Raw genomic sequence first — 23,556 nt, 5'->3', positions numbered from 1 at the left:
AGCTGTTGTGTTTGCTGTATTCAGGAAAGGTCTGGACTGACTGATGGAAACACCAGTAGGTGCAATGAACTAGTGTAAAAAGTGTAGAGAGTTAAGTATTTCTACAGGTTTGGTGGAATTTCTTTCCAACAGACATTTTAATAGAAATCATAAATAATAAGCAGGTAAAAAGTCACTTATCTATAGACATGGAGATACAATTAATGCTTTTTCACTTTTATTGTATTGATTAGACATAATCACATTCTTAATGGATTATAAAACAACTTTACTAGAGAGAAAGTGCTTTCATTGCACTAATGAGGAATTGAAGTCTGTTACGACAGCATTGAACATTCTTTCAGTGGCCAGGTTCAGTACAGTGAAGGAACCAGGGAAGTGGGAATTAATAATAATCTTGAATTGCTTCACATTTATATTATTGTCTCTTAACATTTTTCTTCTTCGAGTGATGGTCCCTATATGTATCCCAAATATGGGTGTACATGTGTGTCATGTGCTGGTTCGAGATGTTTTTCCTAGCAGTGTCTGTTGACCTGCACGTGTGTCATGCGTCCCCTTGTGCTCCTAGCCGAGGTTAGCTAGGAGCCGTGCATGTCGACGCCTCCTGTTCCCTCTAACTCAGTGGTTCCCAAACTGGGGTTCGTGAAATTTTACTTGGGGTTCTCAGGGGAAAAAATTCTCTAATGGCGGTCAGAGCCGTCCCTAGGGATCCTGGGCAGCATGGGGCCAGCAGCCCGGAGCCCCTGGACTTCCAAGATCTAAGCAGATCAAAGCAAGCATAGCTATCACACTGAGGAGATTTAAACTTCAAGACTCCTTATAAGAAACGGAAAGGGAGGTGGATATTTTGTGCTGTTTTTAAAATTAAATAGGCAATTAGTATTGTTTTTAAAATTATTATGAACAATTTTAAGCTTTGTTGTAATGTGCCTTGTTGCCTGGACTGTTCAAGACCTGAATGCTTGTGTAGGAGGAACTCTTTGAGTTGGCTTCTTAAATGCCTTCATGCTGTTTCACATCTGATACTCCTTGATGAAACATAGGAGCCTTGTCTTATAACAGGCTTATTCAAAGTGATACAAGCTATGAAAGTGAATTTTCATAATGTAATAAAAATACTGTAATGATAACTAATAATTAATCATAAATAGTGTGTAATAAGCATGTCATAAAAACAAACTTTATATTTCCAAGATCACTGCTTTTATAATTTATACTCAGGTAAAGGAGAAAATCCCTGGAAATATTCATTTTTATGAGGGGGTTCGCAAGACTTGACATTTTAGTGAAAGGGGTTCACAGGTTGTTAAAGTTTGGGAACCACTGCTCTAACTGCTGCATGACTAGAACCTCTGTTCCTTCCTGCTCTTAGTCTTTTAGCTAAGAGAGTGACCTGCTCCATTTGTGTATAGTTCTTGTTTGTTTTTTCTTGTAGATAGCTAGTTGTATATAGTAATTAGTGTTAGTCTACCCCAATTGGGGTACGCTCCCTCTGCCCCGCTGGGGTCTATGCCGTGTGTTCCGGGGTTTAAAAACTGATTCTTTCCCATGCTCATTCTCCATGAGCAACAAGCACCAGCGGCATCTTTACTGCCTCGGAGAGTCTCACATCGTCACTCGTTGCATGATTTGCAAGTCTTTCCCATCCTAGACTCGGGAAGCGCAGAAGCTCTGCTTCCGAAAATACTGGATGGTGGAAGCCATGAGACTGTCCACCCACTCGGATCTGTAACCATCTGTGCAGTGTCTATCACTGGTGGTGAGCGCTTCTTCCAGCACTTCTCACACCCTGGATATAGTGGTCAAGGAGAAATCCAGATGTGAGGGTAGGAAGCACTGTCATGGGCATAGGAGCAAGTCCCTGTTGAGGACTACTTCTAAGTGCAGCATTTCCTCCCTGAGCCGGGTCAGGTGAGATGTCGTGCCCCGACACTGTGGCACCAGCACCCAAGCTTCTCCGCATCGAGAGTAAAGCAAAGCACAAGAAGGATCCAGCGGTACAGCTGGTCGCCCCGGTACCGACCCTGTTGGAGCAGTCCCTGGAGCATACACCACCTGTCCTGCTGCCACCTCCACGTCCTTTGGTCCAGCTGGCCTCATGGACCCTGCCTTGGTCTTCCGGCATCTCCAAGGGCACTCCCCGGACTCCTGGTTGTGTGGAGCCCCTTCTCTCGCCAGAGGAACTGGAGATACCTTACCCGCCTTCTCCGCTTCTCTCAGGTTCCCCACTCACCTGCGAGGTTCCTACTCTGGAGGACAACTGCTCCTGCTCCTTCCGAACTGCCCCTGCTGACTCTGCACTGTGGCTGGCCCACTCTGTTTGTTCCATCACTATCCGAGCCATCTTCAGTCTAGGAATACTTTTCTGAGCTGGAGCCCTCCTTCTCCCCTTTGTCCAGGCACAGCTCGGACTTGCATCCCTGGCTGCCTTATCCTCCAGCTTATGGCCTGGCAGCGACAGTTTGGTTCCGGTACCTCTTGGGCTTGCCACACCCCCAGATCCCGACCCGTTAGCCACACTGGGCGTTCTGGGACCCATATCGCCAGCTATACCCACCCTCCCAAGCCTCATACCACTCGGCCCAGGCTCCTTCACTGTTGGGCTCTGAGGAAGATGCAGATGTGGAGCTGGTTCCTCATCACCGGACGAGGTGCTCATCCCTATCTCCCCCTGATGATCACAGGCAATACCAAGACATGTTACAGAGGGTGGCAGCAGACCATGGCATATCGCTGGAGGAGGTTCAGGACCAGCAAAACCAGCTCTTGGACATCTTCCACCCTTAGGGACCATCAAGGGTGCCACTCCCCAATAATGACGCCATTCAGCCCCCAGCCCCGTGTCGCAAGCAGCAGCTCCAGCAGTTCTGCCCCCGGCTCTATGCGCCTTACCTGGGTCTGGAGGTGAGGTACTTAAGGAGTCCTCACATAGTCTCATTGATGTTTTGGCTGCGGCAGCCCAGTCAAAGGTTGCTCTGTCCCTCAAGGGCGTTATGGCTTTGTATTTCCAACCAACGAGCCTTGTTGGGGTGGTATGATTACAATATTTGGGACTCCATGGCAAAGTTTAAAGACTTGCTGCTTCAGGACTTCAGGCAAGAGTTTTCCGCTTTGATAGAGGAAGGGGAAATTGTAGCCAGGGCCTCACTCTAAGCGGCCCTGGATGGAGCTGATGTAGCGGCCAGAACAATGACTTCTGCAGTGGTCATGAGGCGATGCTCCTGGCTTCAGTCCTCGGGGTTTCCACCTGAGGTCTAACAGACCATCCAAGATCTCCCATTCAAGGGTACTGCCCTCTTCTCGGAGCAAACAGACACAAAGCTGCATGTGAAGGACTCCAGGGCCACCTCAAATCCCTGGGCCTCTACTCACCGTCCGAGGAAGCATTTTAGGCTGCAGCAACCGGCCTGCTTCTCGGCCACACTGCCTGGGGAGGGATAGCTCAGTGGTTTGAGCATTGGCCTGCTAAACCCAGGGTTGTGAGTTCAATCCTTGAGGGGGCCACTTAGGGATCCGGGACAAAAATCTGTCTGGGGATTGGTCCTGCTTTGAGCAGGGGATTGGACTAGATGATCTCCTGAGGTCTCTTCCAACCCTGATATTCTATGATGCAACAGGACCTGTTTAAGAAACGGAGCAGGGGTTACAAGCCTAGACAACTGCTCCCCTTCACCTCAACCGCACCGCCAGGGTCTCTCACAGACCTGGGAGGCCCAAAGAGAACTTTTGAAGATGCATCCAAGGGCATTATTAGTTCCCACATTTTGTTTTCAGACAGACTCTCCCACTTCAGCCCAGTGTGGTCCCTCATAACCTTGGATCGCTGGGTGCTGAGTATGGTGGAGGAAGGTTACATCCTTCAGTTTTCTTCCATCCCTCCTCCCATCCCCCTCCGTCTTCAGGTGCTAGCCCTGCTGCAGGTAGGGGCAGTGTACGAGGTGCCTCAGAACCTAAGAGGGAAGGGGTTTTACACCCAATATTTCCTAATCTCGAAGGCCAAAGGGGGTCTTGGATCCATCCTGGACCTGTGTTGCCTCAACAATTATCTCAAGAAACTGAGGTTCTGCATGGTTTCCCTGGGCTCCATCATTCCCTCCCTCAATCCCACCCTTGACTTAAGACTCCTATTTTTCACATCTCCGTCTTTTGAGGCCACAGGAGGTTCCTCAGATTTATCGTAAACCAGACCCATTACCAGTTCACCATCCCCCCCTTTGGTCTGTCAGCAGCACCTAGGGTTTTCACGAAATGCATGGCGGTGGTAGCGTCTTTCCTCAGATGGCGAGGTGTTCAGGTCTACCTGTACCTCAAAAGCACAGGCATTGTCAGCAGCGTTTCTAGCCCAGGTCCCAATCCAAGACATCTTCAGGGCTGCTACCTGGCCGTCAGTGCATACCTTCTCTGCCCACTGCACTATCACCCAGCAAGCTAGAGATGATTTCAGATGAGCAGTGTTGCAATCCTCATGTCCATGAACTCCGAGCCCACCTCCTTGGGTACTGCTTGTGAGTCACCTAATGTGGAATGGTCATGAGCAATCACTTGAAGAAAAACAGTTACTTTCTGTAACTGTTCTTTGAGACGTGTTGCTCGTGTCCATTCCATGACCCATCCTCCTGCCCCCTGTTGGAGTTAGCCAGCAAGAAGGAACTGAGAGGGTGCAGGGCTGGTTGTCCCCCTAATACCAGCGCACAAGCGCGTGGCACCAGAGAGTGCTGGAGCCCCCCTGACAGATACCACTAATGGAAAAATTTCCAGCTATGGTGCCCATGGTGCGCACGCACACCTAATGTGGGATGGGCATGAACAACACATCTCGAAGAGCCACAGTTACAGAAAGGTTAGTAACCATTTTTCCCCTCAGTGGTATCCATCGGGGTCGAGTTCGTGGCTCTTGACATGAAGAACATGTAGACATCCACCCGGCCCACCAGAAATTTCTCCAATTCCAGGTGGGAGAGCACCACTACTAATTCCGACTCAGTTGCAATGTGGGCTTTCCTTCTGGGGGATCGCTTCACAATCCCCCAGATTGTGGGGGGGCCATAGTTGTGAACCTCCGCCACAGCCCTCACACTACGGTCTGCCATTGCCTCTCTCTCCTGAATTTGGTTGTTATGGGACCTCAGGGCTCTCAAGTTACTTGTAACTGGTTGGCTGTTAGATCTTTTCTCCTATTCCGTTTGAAGCCCTTACACCACTTACCCTGTTTGCCTCCTTCATTATCTCTCTTTCATATTTAAGGCAGCTATTGGTTTACACAGCATTGATTTGGGCACAAATTTTAAACATCTAAAAATAGAAAGTTATATTCTGATTTTCCATGTGACTGATCCCCATTTCTGTTCCTTTCACTTCAGATAGTTAGAAGAGTCCATGGATCCTATTGAGGACAGAGTTTAACTGGGGCTGTTCTTCTGTCCTACAGTAGTATGTCACCCAAAGAGTGCTGTATGCTGGACTGTATTGATGCAGTGCTATAAAATCCTCATGTGGTTATAATTCTGATTGATGCATTGATTCCTGTTAACATAAAATTTTTGTTTGTGCTGCAGAAAACCATTGAATCTGAAACAGTTAAGACCTCTGAAGTGATTAAAAAGAAGCTTGGAGAAATAACAGGATCAGTCAAAGAGGTACAGTATAACCTTGCAAAAATCTGTCAGTTTACTTGTGATTTGCACTTTGTCTGCATTGAATTAATGTCCTTTATCTCTTTCTTCTAGTTGAAGGAGGGTAACTATTGCTGCCCTTTCAGGCCAGGGCCACTAAAGAGACCTGCAGTGGTAACTGCTGAAGAATTTTTTGGTGTGACTAGTGTGACAGCAGATGTGCAGGCAGTATCAGTACCCCGTGTTTCTTCCTTGCTGCAGGGTAGATGAGTGTGTACGTGGGGGTCTGACTATCTGATAGCTGCAGAAGAGAAAATGCCTCAAGGCTTTGTCTTCATTGGGGCATAGGCAAGTCAGATACCAGTACCAACATGGAAGAACGTATTTGGGGAACATGGCTAGGAGCAATGTTGTGCTTGAGCTGTGCACATGTGTGGCTATGCAGCAGTCTAGGACTGGCTGTACATCTCGTGTGGCTGGCACCTGGGTCCCCAACCTACTGGAACGGAAGGCAGCTGCTCTCAGTACCGTAGACCGGCAGGAAGCTTTGAGGCAGCAGGGAGGAAGGGTACAGAGTGGGTGGAGGAAGCAGGGTTTCTGGAGGGGGTCGACTAGCACCTGGGTCCTGTTTTACCTGCTGGGCCCTCCTGCTGGATCCTGTGACAGCTCCTCTTGGTGCTGTGGAAGCCTCGAGCCGGTAGGGAGGGTGGGGAAAGTAGGCTGAGGGCGCCATTTAGGTGGGGAGATGCTGTTCATGGTCGAGTCCCTGGGCGCATGGCGCTAACTGTGGTGAAGGTGGTCCCTGCCGCTGGCACCAGCGTCCAAAGGCTGGCAGAGCTGAAATGAGCCTCCAGCAGCCTGGCCCAGAAAGGATGGGGGAGGCAGGAGTCTGTGCTGTCACTGCTGCTGGGCCAGGGGTGCCTGGTCTGTGCACTCCTACCCACTCCCAGCTGCGATGGCAACTCCCTCCTGGCAACCAGGGCGCAGAGAGGAAGGGGAGGACTGCTGATTGAGGGGGCAGGGGAGCACGGCTGGCTGATGGGGAAAACACCTAGTGGTACTGTCCACCTGGCAACCCCTTCTGTGTGGGTTTGTCTTCCCACCCACCCCAGAATCAGCTGCCCACTGCTAGTGAAGTCTCTGACATGACTACAAAGAGCACCTGCTAAGCCAGCTGTGCTGGTTCAGAGTGAAATGGTGATCAACTGTTTGTGGAGAAGTTTTAACCTCTGGCCTGCCACAGCCTGTGTGTAGCACACACACCACCCCCAGGCACTCTCAGGTGTATGTAAAGCTTATTTTGTTGGAGTGAAAGAAAGAGTATTTGGAACTTCTTTCCTGGTGGAGCAAAAATTAGTGCACAGAGCTCTCTCCGCCAGAGTTGCACTGGCTTGGACTGCATTTCCTTCTATCTCTTAGAGTATTAACGAGCATGTGGGTATTTCAAAGGAAAGGTCTAGAGTATTTTAACTGCCAGGTGGCACAGCAAAAAAAAAAAAAAGCCAATATGTTGTCAGCAGTGTGTGGTGGCCTCTGGGCAATGCAGGAGTCCTGGTGCTGTGGAGTGGGAGGGGAGGCTGCAGGCAGGTCAGCAGCTGGGAGGAAGGACCTGCAGCCTGGAAACTGGGGTTTTCCACAGGAAGCAGGGGCACCAGGGCTGCACAGTATCTCTCCCTGTGCTGTCCAAGGGGTGTCCTGCCCTGGCACCAGGGGCCCTGGGCTTGCTGTGTCCCAAAGATTCTTTCCCTGACTGCAGCCCCGCAAACCTGTCTTCCACTTATTGGCAATTTTTGGATAATAGCAACTTTTTGCTGGAACCGCTGTTAAGTGGCATTCACTGTGTATAAATAATTGCCAGTCCAACATATGTAGTTCTGTATCTGGCCAAAAATATTTTCATCACCAATGATCACAGCACAGCTCTGGGATTACTGCTAACACTGCAGCACAAAAGTCAGGCTTGTTGTGACTGTAACTGCTTAAGGCAAATCAATTATTGATCCTACAGACCTTGACCATGCTACTAACTTGCTGATTTTCCCTGGTGGTGACTTGGGAAGTCTCTAAAGGCCAAAAAGAGGAATCTCTTTCAAATCCAGGTGATGATCCATGTTTCTCACATCATTTTCCTTCCATATTATTGCAGAGTTTGGACGAAGTAAGTAAGAGTGATATTGGTCGGAAGATAAAAGAAGGTATGGAAGAAGCTGCCAAAACAGCAAAGCAGTCTGCAGAATCAGTGACCAAAGGAGGGGAGAAACTGGGCAAGACAGCAGCATTTAAAGCAATCTCTGAGGTACACATGCAGGTGACATGTCTTCTTTGGTGCCCTGCCATGCAGCACCACGTTCACTAACAAGAAAGCTGTTTGGGGGGAAAAAAACAAAAAAAAAACCCTCCCAAACCGTAAATGTCAAGTCATTCTGCTGCACTCTTCAGCATTATGCTGCTTTTTTCACCTTCAAGTGAATGTCGTTTTGAGAGCAAAACTCTTCTAACATACAGGAGGTACTTAGGAGGTGCTGGAATAAACTGATAAGTTAAAGAGCTGTAAATCACCAGGATTGGATGGTGTACATCTGAGAGCCCTGAACAATCTTAAGCATCAGGTCTCCTGCTTCTTGCTGTGGGGTGGGAGTCCACACTGCGTGTGATTCCTCGTCAGATGCTTGTATGCTCTGCAAGGATTAACGCACCTCAGCAAGTATTTGCAGTGACACCAAGCTGTGTTTTAAAAACAGAGTAAGCTTTATTAGTCAACTGGAACACAGCATTGGATGTCCTTAGGTTAGGATAAAGAAATGAAGGTTAAAACATAGTCCATCTGGCCAAGCCAGCACAGACCCCAGCCAAGCTGTAGTGGATTCCATCTCAGGCTCTCTCTCTCTCTCCCTGACCTGCTGGTCACCTCCCAATCTTTTGTCTCCAGGCAAAGCCATCCTATGTTCACAACCCCGTCTGCTGGAGCTTCCCGGTGTTGAGTGTCGATTGTTGAGTCATTGGGGCTTTTCGTTATTCCTCTGGGCCCTCTGTTGATCTGGATCAGTTTCATTACAGCTCAGACAACAAAGCAACACCCACACCTCATGTCCTGCGTTGCTCTGAGAGCAGACTTAACACCACCCCCCCCCCCCCCCCCCCACGGGGTAGCAATGCAAAGGACAGGGCAACCGAGGCACACACCGGCTCCATAAAAATATTACAGAAAAGCCTCACTTTGTCACACCTACCACTGAACCTTACTTCAGCACCAGGCAGGGCCCCCTTTTTTTTTTTCCTAGAAGGGATGTAAATACTCCTGTGTCATGGCATAAATGTTAGCGGTGGATTCTCTGTAACCTGAAGTTTTTAAATCATGATTTGAGGAGTTCAGTAACTCAGCCAGAGGTTAGGGGTCTATTTCAGGGTAGGTGAGGTTCTGTGGCCTGCAATGGGCAGGAGGCCAGACTAGATGATCATGGTGGTCCCTTCTGGCCTTAAAGTCTGAGTCTATAAGCTAACCACTAACTGACTGGGTTGGAAGAAATTTCTCATTACAGGTGTATTGCAAATAGAGAAGCATCTGATCCTAGCGGCTGTTGGACAGGGTACTAGGCGAGCTGGATCGTTGATCTCATCAGTCATGCCAATTTTTATGTTTGTGTTCCTAATAAGACGTCATCTGCTAAAGGTCAGCTTCAGCTGCAGTAGCAGATATTATACAGTGGCATTTCTATAATGAAGCCTGTTAGCTACATATGCTGCAGTAAGATGACTCCCTTTTCAGACCTGCCTGCTGTTTTTCTCCAAAGCAGGCTATCAGGCCATCCCTTCCAGGCAAGCCGTCATTTTGCAGGATTTGATAGTCTTACTGTATACTGAATTTTATGTGTGCTCATGTCCATCACTCTTCCGTGATGGCTACAATGGCCAAATTTAGGACCTGGTCCTGCTTCCATTGAAGTCAATGGCAAAATTCCTGTTGACTTCATTGGGAGCAGGGTGTGGTCTATTGTATTAAAGATGTAATAAACTCTTTTACTGTTCAACATGAAATAGTGATACATACAAAGAGGTCTTTTTGAGACCATGGTTTTTGTTTTTTTGGCAAACACCCAAAAGCATTTAGGGCTTGTCTACACTTAAAACACTACAGTGGTGCAGCTGCACCATTGTGGCTGTGCCACTATAGTGCTTTAGTGTAGACACTACCTACGCCAATGGGAGAATCCCTCCCATCGACGTAGGTAATCCACCTCCGCAAGAGGCATCTTAAAATTCTTCTGTCAACCTGACGCTGTGTGCACTGGGGGTTAAGTTGATATAGCTATGTTTCTCGGGATGTGGATTTTTCATACCTCTGAGAGATATAGCTATATCAGTGTAAATTCTTAATGTAGACCGGGCCTTATTTTTAAAGTGGAAAGTTTACCGATTAAATATAAGAAAGAACAAGAAATTAAAACACGTTTATATTGAAACTGAAATTATGTGATTGTGCAAAACAAACAAAACCTTTAAATTCTTGGAGACAAGATACTACTCTTATTTTTAGAACAACCTTTTTGATGAAAAGAAAGGGGTTAATTTTACTTTTAGTTCTGATTTGTAAAGGGGCTTCTATTTTGACTTATTTACCTCTATTTTTTAAGACACACACACACAGTTTGGAGTAGAGAGACTGGAAAAGGTGGGGGAAATATGACTTTTGATGATGATTTTGGAATACTGGAGTGCTGGTCAGTTACAAATGGATGCTTTGGCAGGCAGGTGGACCACAGCACCTATTCCTTGGACCCTGGTTCACATTCCGGTCAGGGAGGAACCATCACGATTATCTAGTCTGACTTGCACATTGCAGAGGTTGACCACAGAACCTCACCCATCCGGCCCTGGAGTAGGCCATAACCTCTGGTTGAGTTATTGAAGTCCTCAAATCTTGATTTAACATCTTCAAGTTACAGAGAATCCACCATTTACTCTAGTTCAAACTAGCAAGTGGCCCATGCCCCATGCTTCTGAGGAAGGCAAAAAAACCCCAGCGTCTCAGCTAGTCTGCCCTGGTGGAAAATTTCTTCCCAACCCCAAATATAGCGATTAGTTAGACCAGGGGTTGGGAACCTCCGGCCCACTGCTTAATTTAATCCGGCCCATGGCAAGTCTCCGCGCCATGGGCCAGAAGCCCCAAGCCTCGGTGTGCCCCAACTCCCGGGTGGAGGGGCAATCAGGGACGCGCCACATGCTGCGCCCACCCCCCCAGTGCCGGCTCCACAGCTCCCACTGGAACTGCAGGCGTGGACCCGTCTAACATTTCTGTCCGGCTAACATTTCTTTGGTTTCTTGAGTATTGAGACCACAGGTTTTTTTTACAAATGGATTACCTTTACGTATTTAGTTTACTGGATTTATCCATTTATACTTTTTTAGATCAGAAACTAGATAGTTCTGTATGGTGGTTACATTTTTACAGTAGGCAACCAAGTCTGGAGTAACCATCTTAATGTCCACAGAACCTTGCTACACCATCACTTTGTGAACTACTTGGAGGGAGTAAATATTTTTAGCTTTGACATAAGGTACATTGACAATAAAGATAACTTCCAATTTTTCTTTCTTTTCATAAATTGGTGTTACGTTTCCTAGCCTATCGGTTACGGTTGTTGTATAGAGCTTGATTTTTTGGTAGTAGCTTGACCTAGTGTTTTTTTGATCATTTTAAAATGTTGGAATTCAGTATATTGGAATTCAATTGCTTTTTTAATTTTTAAAGCTGGTACTGGTTTGTTACTTAAATTCTTTATTAGCTTTTTAGTTTTCTTATTAAGAACATAAGAACGGCCATACTGGGTCAGACCAAAGGTCCATCCAGCCCAGTATCCTGCCTACCAACATTGACCAATGCCAGGTGTCCCAGAGGGAGTGAACGTAACAAGTAAAGATCAAGTGATCTCTCTCCTGCCATCCATCTGCACCCTCTGACAAACAGAGGCTAAGGACACCATTCCTTACCCATCCTGGCTAAGAGCCATTAACGGACTTAACCTCCATGAATGTATCTAGTTCTCTTTTAAACCCTGTTATAGTCCTAGCCTTCACAACCTCCTCAGGCAAGGAGTTCCACAGGTTGACTGTGCACTATGTGAAGAAGACCTTCCTTTTATTTGTTTTAAACTTGCTGCCCATTAATTTCATTTGGTGGCCCCTAGTTCTTATATTATGGGAACTAGTAAATAACTTTTTCTTATTCACTTTCTCCACACCACTCATGATTTTATATACCTCTATCACATCCCCCCCCTTACGCTCCTCTTTTCCAAGCTGAAAAGTCCTAGCCTCTTTAATCTCTCCTCATATGGGACCCGTTCCAAACCCCTAATCATTCTAGTTGCCCTTCTCTGAACCTTTTCTAATGTCACTATATCTTTTTTGAGATGAGACCACCACATCTGTACGCAGTATTCAAGATGTGGGCGTACCATGGATTTATATAAGGGCAATAAGATATTCTCCAGCTTATTCTCTATCCCTTTTTTAATGATTCCTAGCATCCTGTTTGCTTTTTTGGCTGCTGCTTCACACTGCATGGACGTCTTCAGAGAACTATCCACAATGACTCCAAGATCTCTTTCCTGATTAGTTGTAGCTAATGTCGGAGAATAACAGAGTTCTCACTTTTTGTTTGGGTACAGCAAGTCAGATACTTTATTTTCTCTCTATCAGTTGCATAGAGGGAGAGAGTGCACTAGGACACAGGGTCTCCCCCTCCTAGGCAGGTCTCTCCCAGGTAAACAATTACAGCAAGCATTTATACCTTTTGTTACAGACAATAATGAGCAACAGCTGCATTTTGTTTATACATAGGTCATTCTGATATCTTGTTTTGCTCACTAATGTAGACTCTTAGTCTACATTCCATATTATCTACACAAGGTCGCAACAACTTCTCACACAGTTCTTTCCCACTCGCCTCACACATTCCTCGCTTCTACAAATCTCGCGTTATTAGGGTTACAGTTAGCCTGACTCTTGCTAACAAACTGTCATGCAGTGTAATCCCCTTCCTGTCAGTTCTTTCTCTGCTTCCACACTAAATTAGCCCCCCTCATATTGTATGTATAGTTGGGGTTATTTTTTCCAATGTGCATTACTTTACATTTATCCACATTAAATTTCATTTGCCATTTTGTTGCCCAATCACTTAGTTTTGTGAGATCTTTTTGAAGTTCTTCACAGTCTGCTTTGGTCTTAACTATCTTGAGCAGTTTAGTATCATCTACAAACTTTGCCACCTCACTGTTTACCCCTTTCTCCAGATCATTTATGAATAAATTGAATAGGATTGGTCCTAGGACTGACCCTTGGGGAACACCACTAGTTACCCCTCTCCATTCTGAGAATTTACCATTTATTCCTTCCCTTTGTTCCCTGTCTTTTAACCAGTTCTCAGTCCATGAAAGGATCTTCCCTCTTATCCTATGACAACTTAATTTACGTAAGAGCCTTTGGTGAGGGACCTTGTCAAAGGCTTTCTGGAAATCTAAGTACACTATGTCCACTGGATCCCCCTTGTCCACATGTTTGTTGACCCTTCAAAGAACTCTTAATAGATTAGTAAGACATGATTTCCCTTTACAGAAACCATGTTGACTTTTGCCCAACAATTTATGTTCTTCTATGTGTCTGACAATTTTATTCTTTACTATTGTTTCAACTAATTTGTCCGGTACTGACATTAGACTTACCGGTCTGTAATTGCCGGGATCACCTCTAGAGCCCTTTTTAAATATTGGCATTACATTAGCTATCTTCCAGTCATTGGGTACAGAAGCCGATTTAAAGGACAGGTTACAAACCATAGCTAATAGTTCCACAATTTCAGATTTGAGTTCTTTCAGAACTCTTGGGTGAATGTTACTGTTAAGTTTATCAATTAATTCCAAAACCTCCTCTAGTGACACTTCAATCTGTGACAATTCCTCAGATTTGTCACCTCCAAAGGACAGCTCAGGTTTGGGAATCTCCCTAATATCCTCAGCCGTGAAGACTGAAGCAAAGAATTCATTTAGTTTCTCCGCAATGACTTTATCATCTTTAAACGCTCCTTTTGTATCTCGATTGTCCAGGGGCCCCACTGGTTGTTTAGCAGGCTTCCTGCTTCTGATGTACTTAAAAAACATTTTATTACCTTTTGAGTTTTTGGCTAGCTGTTCTTCAAACTCCTTTTTGGCTTTTCTTATTACATTTTTACACTTAATTAGGCAGTGTTTATGCTCCTTTCTATTTACCTCACTAGGATTTGTCTTCCACTTTTTAAAAGATGCCTTTTTATCTCTCACTGCTTCTTTTACATGGTTGTTAAGCCACGGCGGCTCTTTTTTAGTTCTTTTTCTGTGTTTTTTAATTTGGGGTATACATTTAAGTTGGACCTCTATTATGGTGTCTTTGAAAAGTGTCTGTGCAGCTTGCAGGGATTTCACTCTAGTCACTGTACCTTTTAATTTCTGTTTAACTAACCGCCTCATTTTTGCATAGTTCCCCTTTCTGAAATGAAATGCCACAGTGTTGGGCTGTTGAGGTGTTCTTCCCACCACGGGAATGTTAATTTATTATTAAATAAATTATATTATTTATGGGTATGTAGTTACTTAGTTATTTTAGCAGTAGTATTATTAATGCAGTGTGGATACCAGTTACCCTACTAACTACTCAGGGTAGATTTTATTTCTTGCAAAGACTTTTTCTGGAATTTTAGCTGTTCCTGCATTTTCCTTTTTAACTATGTTTAATTCATATTGAAATATTTTACTCTGAATTATAGTACCTACTTTTACAGCAAGTTTGATTTCACCAATTGATTTACTAGTTTTGGCTTTAGCATGTGCAATATGACCAATAACAGATAAAATTTCTTGTCTTAATTGAATAATCTCCTTCCCTCTATCTTTTGAATTTAAACAAACTTTTAACTGGGGAACAATTTTATGAAGTTTGATAATTATTTTATTGGTGTAATTTGTTTAAAACAAATACAAGGAAGTTCTTCTTCACGCAGCGCACAGTCAACTTGTGGAACTCCTTACCTAAGGAGGTTGTGAAGGCTAGGACTATAACCGTGTTTAAAAGAGAACTGGATAAATTCATGGTGGTTAAGTCTATTAATGGCTATTAGCCAGGATGGGTAAGGAATGGTGTCCTTAGCCTCTGTTTGTCAGAGGATGGAGATGGATGGCAGGAGAGAGATCACTTGATCTCTACTTGTTACGTTCACTCCCTCTGGGGCACCTGGCATTGGCCACTGTAGGTGGACAGGATACTGGGCTGGATGGACCTTTGGTCTGACCCGGTACGGCCGTTCTTATGTTCTTATGTTTTATTGGCATAATTGAAACACCATTTTTGAAAATTGTCATATTCAGTCTTGCCTAACATTTTTGCCGATAAAGTCTGTATTAATGGAGATGTCCAATGTGTTGAATTAGTATTCTGGTGTGAGTAATTAAAGTTTCTGTCTTTTTATTAACACGATTCTGGAGTTTAGTCCTGGAATTAGTTTTTTTATTTTTGCAGGTAATGTGGCATAGGCACAAGTAAAGGAGGAAAGACTTCTAGCTTTAATTACATTAAAATTTGTTTTTTTAACATAAATAAAAATTGAGTGTATAAAACTCATTATACTCATAAGCCAAGAAAAGAATTCTTTGCCAATGGATGTTAGTTTATTTGTTAACATAAGTTCTTATTTTTGCCTTGGCAGAACACCTAGAAGTAATTATTACTTTTTTGCAAAAACAAAATAAAGGAACAAAGGAGAAATATTTTTTCTTGTTAATTTTTGTTTTTAAAAACACTTTTACTTGGTTGATATATATCCATTTCAAGTTGGCTATTTATTTTAATTTGATAGGTAATAGGAGATTTTTGTCTGTAATTTTAAATGTACCAGTTCAGATAAATGGGTCTGAATTCCTGGGCACCTTCTTTTTCCTTTGATAGTTTAACGTAAAATACTTGAGGGGTAGCCGTGTTAGTCTGGATCTGTAAAAAGCAACAAAGAGTCCTGTGGCACCTTATAGACTAACAGATGTATTGGAGCATAAGCTTTCGTGGGTGAATACCCACTTCGTCAGACGCGCGTCTCCCCCTCGGCTAGGGTTACCATATTTCAACAATCAAAAAAGAGGATATGGGGGGAGAGCCCCATCCACTCCCTTCCACTTCCCACCCCCTGACGGCCCCCCTCAGAACCTCCAACCCTCCCCTGCTCCTTGTCCCCTGACTGCCCCCTCTTGGGACCCCTGCCCCAACTGCCCCCCAGAACCCCACTCAAGCCTCCCTGTTCCTTGTCCCCTGACTGCCCCCTCCTGAGACAACCCCACACCCTAACTGCCCCCCTAGGACCCTACCCCTTCCTGTCCCCTGACTGCCCTAACCCTTATCCGCACCCCCAGAATTCCCGACCCTTCCAACCCTCCCCCTGCTCCCTGCCTGCCCCCCAGGACTCCCTTACCATGCCCATGCCGGTCAGACGCTGGCTCCACGTGGAGGCAAAACACGCTGCCAGGCTGCTGCGCGCAGAGCCCCTCCCCCGCAGAGTGCTGAGGCAACGGGAGGGGGGGAGCTCCAGAAGGGGCAGCAGCGGCAGCGGCTCAATCTTCTGGGAGCCGCAGAGCCCGAGCGCGGTGAGGGGGGAGCCGGAGGGCGCACCTGCCCAGGCTGCGTCCCGGTGCTTCCCTCGGGGGGCTCCTGCAGCAGATGCATGCAGGCGGTGGTCCCCGTGCGCCCCCCGGTTTCCCCCCCTCGCCATGCTCGGGCTCTGCGGCTCCTGGGAGTGTGAGCTGCTGCCGCCCCTCCCGGAGCAGGCTGAGGGCTCCGCGCCCCGGCGGCTCATACTTCCGGGAGCCACAGAACCCGAGCGCGGTGAGGGGAGAGCCGGGGGGCGTGCCTGCCGCCGGTCTGGGGGTCCCGGCTGCCGACCCCACTCAGCCTCCTGCTGGCCTGGGGTTCCGTTCACTCAGCCGGCAGCGGGCTGAGCGGGGCCGGCGGCCGGGACCCTGGCTGGCAGCCGCGTGCCAGGCAAAATCGGCTCGCGTGCCGCCTTTGGCATGCGTGCCATAGGTTGCCGACCCCTGGTATAGAAGATGAGTTGCTAGTACTATGGATTTTTCTGCCACAAGTTTAAAAGGAATGTATACCCAGTCATTTGGCTAGGTATTGAGCACATGGCCCATAAAGTTAAAGGTAATTTAATATTTCAGCCTTGTGGATTGTCCAGCAAGCTTTTATGCAGCAGTGATAATTCTTTTATTAAGTATCAGAGGGGTAGCCGTGTTAGTCATTATCTGTAAAAAGCAACAGAGGGTCCTGTGGCACCTTTAAGACTAACAGAAGTATTGGGAGCATAAGCTTTCGTGGGTAAGAACCTCACTTCTTCAGATGCAAGTAATGGAAATTTCCAGAGGCAGGTATAAATCAGTATGGAGATAACGAGGTTAGATAATCTCGTTATCTCCATACTGATTTATACCTGCCTCTGGAAATTTCCATTACTTGCATCTGAAGAAGTGAGGTTCTTACCCACGAAAGCTTATGCTCCCAATACTTCTGTTAGTCTTAAAGGTGCCACAGGACCCTCAGTTCCCAATTCTTTTATTGGTATTTTTAAACTAATTTTCAAGATTTAGGGTGATAGGAAGTACGCAATTTCTTTTTAATGTATTTTGTAAACTTGGAACGTCACCTTCTTAAATAGGCAGCAGGTTTAAAACAAACAAAAGGAAGTATTTTTTCACACAATACACAGTCAACCTGTGGAACTCCTTGTCAGAGGATGTTGTGAAGGCCAAGACTGTAACAGGGTTCAAAAAAGAACTAGGTAAGTTCATGGAGGATAGGTCCATCAATGACTATTTGCCAAGATATGCAGGGAAGGTGTTTCTAGCCTCAGTTTGCCAGAAGCTGGGAACGGGCAACAGGGAATGGATCACTTGATGATTCCCTGTTCTGTTCATTCCCTCTGTGGCACCTGACATTGGCCACTGTCAGAAGATAGGAAACTGGGCTAGATGGATCTTTGGTCTGACCCAGTATGGCCATTCTTATGTAAAAGTAGAACGTCTGTCAGATTTAATTTTTAAGGACAGTTCGCATTTGGTAAAAATATTCACCAAAAGAGATTCTGTAGTGACAGCACTGTCATTGGGGGCAGCATTCCACCCATTTGGTGAAAAGATAGGTTACAGTTTAGTAAATATTTGTTTTCCCACTGAGATGTTGGCATAGGTCTGATGTTTTTCACTTGTAGGCTTGTCCAAGGCTAACATTCCTTTTTTAGCTGGAGTGGAACCCGAACTAGAGGTTTGGTGGGTTGGAACTTATGACATGCAGTACAGGTCTTTACATAATTTTGCACATTTTTATACAGTTTTGGCCAATAAGCAAATTGTTTTGAGGCTTCATAGGTGTCTTTGGTACCAGGAGGCCCTTTCCATACCTTATGATTATGCTATAGCATAATTTTTTGATATGATGTTGCAACTACAAATTTATGGTGTTTGTCATCTTTGTTAAATTTGGATTTTAAATAAATGGTTAATTTATGTTCCTGATCTAGTTGATTTACTGCCTTGATTAGTTGAAACAAATCAGACACATTTATTTTTAGCATTTTGGAATTTGTTACGCCAGGTAGGAGCTTGAGTTTGTACATAAAACCAAAGCTGACACATTAGTTTTTATGGTTGATTTTAAGGCCAATAAATAATACAGGAGCAATTTCAGCATACTGACTGGTGACAGACCTAATTTAATTTTTTTTTTTTTTTTGAGATTCCTTCCTTTTCCCAATCTGTTACTGTGCCAGTACACTGGACGCCATCTTGAGGGAATGAACCATCATCTGTGCATGCCATCCAAGATTGGTATTCAAATCCAGTGGAAAAACAGTTCCCCTTAGTCATTGTCTTTAAATCAACATGCTGACATTGGTGTAGTTGAGCTAACCCATCCGCTCTTAAAAACCTTTTGTTTTTAACACACTTAATTTATACATTGTTGGTTTTCATTGCCAAAATTGAGGTTAGTTTACACTTGACCCTTCACCCTCTTTGCTTTGATTGGATTTCAGGTATTTTAAAGACTGGTAGTCTTAATGATGACCTTTTTTCCATAAATGATGTGATTGAAATGTTTTAGACCCCAGATTGTTACCAGTACTGCCTTTTGATAATCTATTCTTCCTTTCTAGCACTCAGTCCTTTGCTTGCATGAACAATAGCTGGGGAGGGGGGGGGGGGTTTGAGGGTTTTTTTTGCTGTAACACAATAATTGCACTATGTCCTATACCTGCAATTTTCAAATAAAACTTTTTGCTTTTTGAAGGTAAATTAAGCAAGGGGCTTTATTTAGTTTTGTTTCTAACTTTTTTTTCTGGCCTGATTTTGTGCAGGTTCCCAGTCTCAATTTGGATGTGTTCATAGTAGTTTACTGAGAGGTCTGGCAATTTTGGCATATTCTGGGATGAATTGCCTACAGTAATGGCAGATGCCCAGAAAATTACATACCTCTGATACACTGGAAGGGTTTTTTAATTCATCAGTGCTTGCACTCTGTGAGCTTGGGGTTATAAACCCTCAGAGCAAATTTTAAAGCTTAAATAAGTAACCTTTTTTTCTGGCCCTTTGACTTTTTTGCTAAGATAATTTTGCCCCAGTGCTCTTTAGTTGTTCCAGCACATATTTGATGGACTCCATAGGCTTTTTTAAGTTGTACTAGAAATTGAAACATGATTAACATAAATACTTACGCCTTTTCCCTTTGCTTTAGATAAAGCCTTGTGAATGAAATAGTTAAACTCACTTGGGGAAACTTTTAACCCCTGTGGCATTTTTTTCAAATATATTCTCTTTGGCTTTTACTAAAAAAAAATAAAAAAAATTTGGAGTTGGTCCTTTGGGACCATGTCCAGGGTCCAAACCCTTTCACCACATCAAAAGGGGTGTAAAATGGTTTTTCCCACTTAGCATGGCTAAATTTTGATTTCTACATTGCATGGGCCACCTGTTTAGGAGCTTTTATTTAGTTGTCTATAATCAATTGTTAACCTCTATCAATGAGACTTTTTTTAGAATTGGTCACAGTGGTGCATTATGCAGAGAACGTCATTCTTTTGTAATTCCCCTCTGCATCAGGGAATCCAAAAAAATTTTTCCATGTCATTTTCTTTACCTATTTTGGAAAGTCATTTGCAGGTTCTGGGGGAGGAATTTGTTTTCTCTTCAACTTTACTCTGTATGTGAGATTGTTGAACTGATATTTTACGAGAATTAAACAGGATTTTGTTAGTGATTTCTTTATATAACACCAGTTCTTGCTATACAATTAGCCAGATGTAGAAAGAATTTTATAACTTTCTAGAATAAATCCCAAGTTTAAAGAGTGGTAGGTACAGTATAACACACACCCTCTTTATTCAGATTTTTAGAGTTTAATTCTGGGACTTCCCCAATTGTGACTGGCAGGATTAAGTCCTGTCCTGTCCTTCCCAGTACCTAAATTACATTTTAATAGTTTTAGACAATGGATTATGCACTAAAACAAAGGTAGGAATTACCCTCCTTAAAATCCAAGAGATGAACAACTTTAGCTAACATTGGACCAATTTTCTGGAAATGTTGCGTGGATGGAAGTAACCCATAGCGTAATTTCACACTTGTCCTTTCTGAATTACCACGTTTACAGGGAAATTCTCTACAAAAGGTGGAATTTCTATAAAAAAAAGTAATCAATTACATACAATGCCTTTGGAATTGTTTGACCAGTTTTTAACAGGTCTTTGGGCTTCAAGGACACAGGATTGTCTTCCAAATAGATGAAAATCTGGGTGTGTTTAAAACCCAAAACTGTAGCTGTTTGTACCAGTATCTATTCCTACGTACATGGTAGGTCTCAGACCAGAGCGGTGGGTGAATTTTGTGACCCCTACTTGAATGGGGAGCAAATTACTCCCAAAACCTGAAAATGTTGAGCTTTCCCAAATAGATTATGAAAGAAAACCCTTCCCTAACCAGGCAGAAATTTGGGTCACTTCTGTATAACTGTTTATACATTTTCTTATTTATTAAAGAATTTTTAGGAAGGAGAGAAAAACACTTCTGAATTACTTCTTGTCAAAATACAAAAACTGCAGTTTACACATGTTTACACGTTGTTTTTTACTCTGAACAAATTTGTCCTTGAACAGACTGCAAGAAGAAGGGTTGGCTGGGAGATGAGGTTGGTCAAGGGTGGAACAGGGGAGGGGTTATGGAAAAGAGGAGTGATGAACAGTTGTGGGGGGGGGGGGGGGGCGGGGAGAGAAAGAGGCAAGTTTATATGAGAGAATTCAGTTATTTCTTTTACTTTTTGGATACACTTTCCCCTCTCTGGTTGGGGAGGTAAAATTCCTCCTTCCTTGACAGATATTTTTTAAACTTTTATGACTGGCTTACCAAATGGACTTAAAACCATTTTTGTTTCTATAGGAAGAAGGTTTTACTTTTAATTGTAAAACCCTGTCTTCCCAATCCACTTGTCCCCACAACAATGCTGTCTCTAGAACCTTTAAAGACATAAAAGGGGTGAGAGACTTCGACCTCCTGAAAACACAACATTAAATCACAAACAAATTTAATTGAAAACTTGATTGTATTAAAATTTTGCGTGACAATGTACATTTCCTTTTCTGGAGTGGTGTATTAGGAGTCAAGGATTTTGCAGTGGCATTGAAAACAAAGGAACTCATTAAACATTCTTCAGCTCCACAGTCTAATAGTGCTTATAGGCTATTACCTTGGATTGTTAGATTAAATAATTTTTTTTCTGTTACCAAGTTATTTTCTTTAACTTTTTGTGTACCACTATTCCCTCAGAGGCATTTCTTTTGTGGAACCCGAGGTGAGAGTCAGAATTAGTTTGGTTGGGCAGAATTGATATATCCTGTGTTTTATCCTGCATGGAAGTAAAGGAGGGGGATAAGGAGGAAAAAAAGGGGGGTAGAGCAGGAAAAAGGCCAGGTCCTTTGTTTTCCACAACAGAAATCTTTTTGTTCAGTTTGCTTATTTTAGTTAGTGCTTATTCTTTTCCCAGCTATTGGGAAGCTATTGGTGTATTTTACAGTGGAGTTGAGCAGTCTCCTTCCCTTTATTCTTTTGGTTAGTTTACTTAGATGGTTTCACACAGCTCTCTAGCCTGCTTCAGGATTTCATTTGTTGAGTTTGTCATAGGGTTTTACCCATCCAAGCAGAGGACTCTGTATTTGAGAATTTAATCCCATGATAAAAAGCACCTAAAAATTACACTGCTCACCCTGAGGATGTTTGTCCTGCAAAAAATAGGCTTGCCTTAATTTCTTATACTACTTAGAAATATTTTGTCCTTCCTATTTAATATTATAAGTAAGGCTAAGATTTTGCCGCGGTTATTTTTAGTAAAAGTTACGGACAGGTCACAGGCAATAAACAAAAATTCATGGACGCCCGTGACCTGTCCCTGACTTTTACTAAAAATAGCTGTGACAGAATGGGGGATCCAGCACCCACTACTGCTGCCGCTCAGGGCGGCTCGGAGCAGCAGGGACCCTGTTGCCCGCGGGGCCGGAGCTCCAGGACTAGTGGCTGGGAGCTGCAGGGCCCTAGCCGGCACTTGGAACTTCGGGGTCCCCCTCCGTTGGCGCCATTTGGGAGTTCTGGGGGCTGCCCCCCGCAGCTGGAAGCTCCCTGTGGCAGCTGGGAACTGGGAGTCCCGTGGCTGCCCCCCGTGGCTGGGAGCTTCAGGGCTGGGAGCTGTGGGGGCCCCTGCAGCTGAGAGCTCTAGGGCCTCCTGGCTGACAGCTCCTGCCCCGTGGCCCTGAGTCTGAAGCAGAAAATGTTATGGAGTTCTCTGGAAGTCATGGATTTCGTGACTTCTGTGACATAATCATAGCCTTAATTATCAGCCATTTGTCGAGCTGTTAAGGAGTTTTTGAAGATACAGTATTCTCTCTTTCAAGCAAGCAACATTAATTTAAAACTCTGCTGACGCTCTGTTAAAGATGTCATACGTTCTGTAACCTCCAGGTTACAATTTTAGGAGGATGTAAAGGGTGAAATACATTCAAATTTTTGCTGAACTTTAACAGTGTTACCTTGTTCTTGCAGCACTGTACTTTTAAAAGTAACTTCATTCTTAAATTTCTTAGCTGTCCTCTTAGTCTCACTTGAGCATTCAAAGTATTCTGCAATTTCTTTTTAGTACCAGTTAATTTTTTCCCTTGCTTCTACTCTTTTAATTATTGCATTTTCTTTACTGATTAATTTAATCTCGGCACTCTGTTTTCTATTTCCAATTGCAGTTACGCTAATTGATGTTTCTCTTTCCTTTATTAAGCTTAAATTGTTTGATTCCTTGACTGCGATGTTTTGTAGCAACTCATCATGTTCCTGAATTGCAGTTTGATACTCCAATTCTTTTCCAAATAAAATACTTTTTTCTCTCGTTTTTAAACATGTTCTTTTTAGATTCCAAGTTAATATACTTTTTTTTTTTAAACTAGGCCCTTCTGTACCTCTTTCAGAATTTTTCTCATAGAGTTCATTTCTCTATCTCTTGCTTGTGACATCCTTTATAAGTCTGTTTGCAATGTACCCACATTTCCTCAGAACCTGCAATGTTTTTCTCAACAAACTATTCAACTCTGGACACAGATTGTATCTGATCTCTACTTCAAATTAATAAAACAGGTATTTCCAGCCAATATTGTTAAAACAGAAATTAGATGTTTCTCTTTCTTACACAACCTGTACTTTCCCAAATATGCGTACAGTAGTTCCTTTCAATTAAATCTCCTGCTGCAAACTTCCTTTTATGCTTGAGCCATACCTCAAAAGAATGCATATTTCTTGGAATGATCTCATACATCCAAGCTAGAATCTCCATCTTTTTTTCTAAA

At 43.9% G+C, this 23,556-nt stretch overlaps 1 protein-coding gene across 1 annotated transcript in view; it reads left to right on the top strand.

Moving 5' to 3' along the window:
• TIMM44 (translocase of inner mitochondrial membrane 44) overlaps nucleotides 1-23,556 on the top strand; it is a 71,089-nt gene that overhangs the window by 9,055 nt on the left and 38,478 nt on the right. Inside the window, exons 4-5 of the mRNA XM_065422253.1 lie at nucleotides 5,559-5,639; nucleotides 7,762-7,911. Of these exons, the coding sequence (XP_065278325.1) occupies nucleotides 5,559-5,639; nucleotides 7,762-7,911 (231 nt within the window). The remainder of the gene's footprint in view (nucleotides 1-5,558; nucleotides 5,640-7,761; nucleotides 7,912-23,556) is intronic.

Source organism: Emys orbicularis, chromosome 24 (assembly GCF_028017835.1).
Source record: "Emys orbicularis isolate rEmyOrb1 chromosome 24, rEmyOrb1.hap1, whole genome shotgun sequence".
Taxonomy (NCBI): domain Eukaryota; kingdom Metazoa; phylum Chordata; order Testudines; family Emydidae; genus Emys; species Emys orbicularis.
This window is presented reverse-complemented; position numbering and strand designations above follow the sequence as displayed.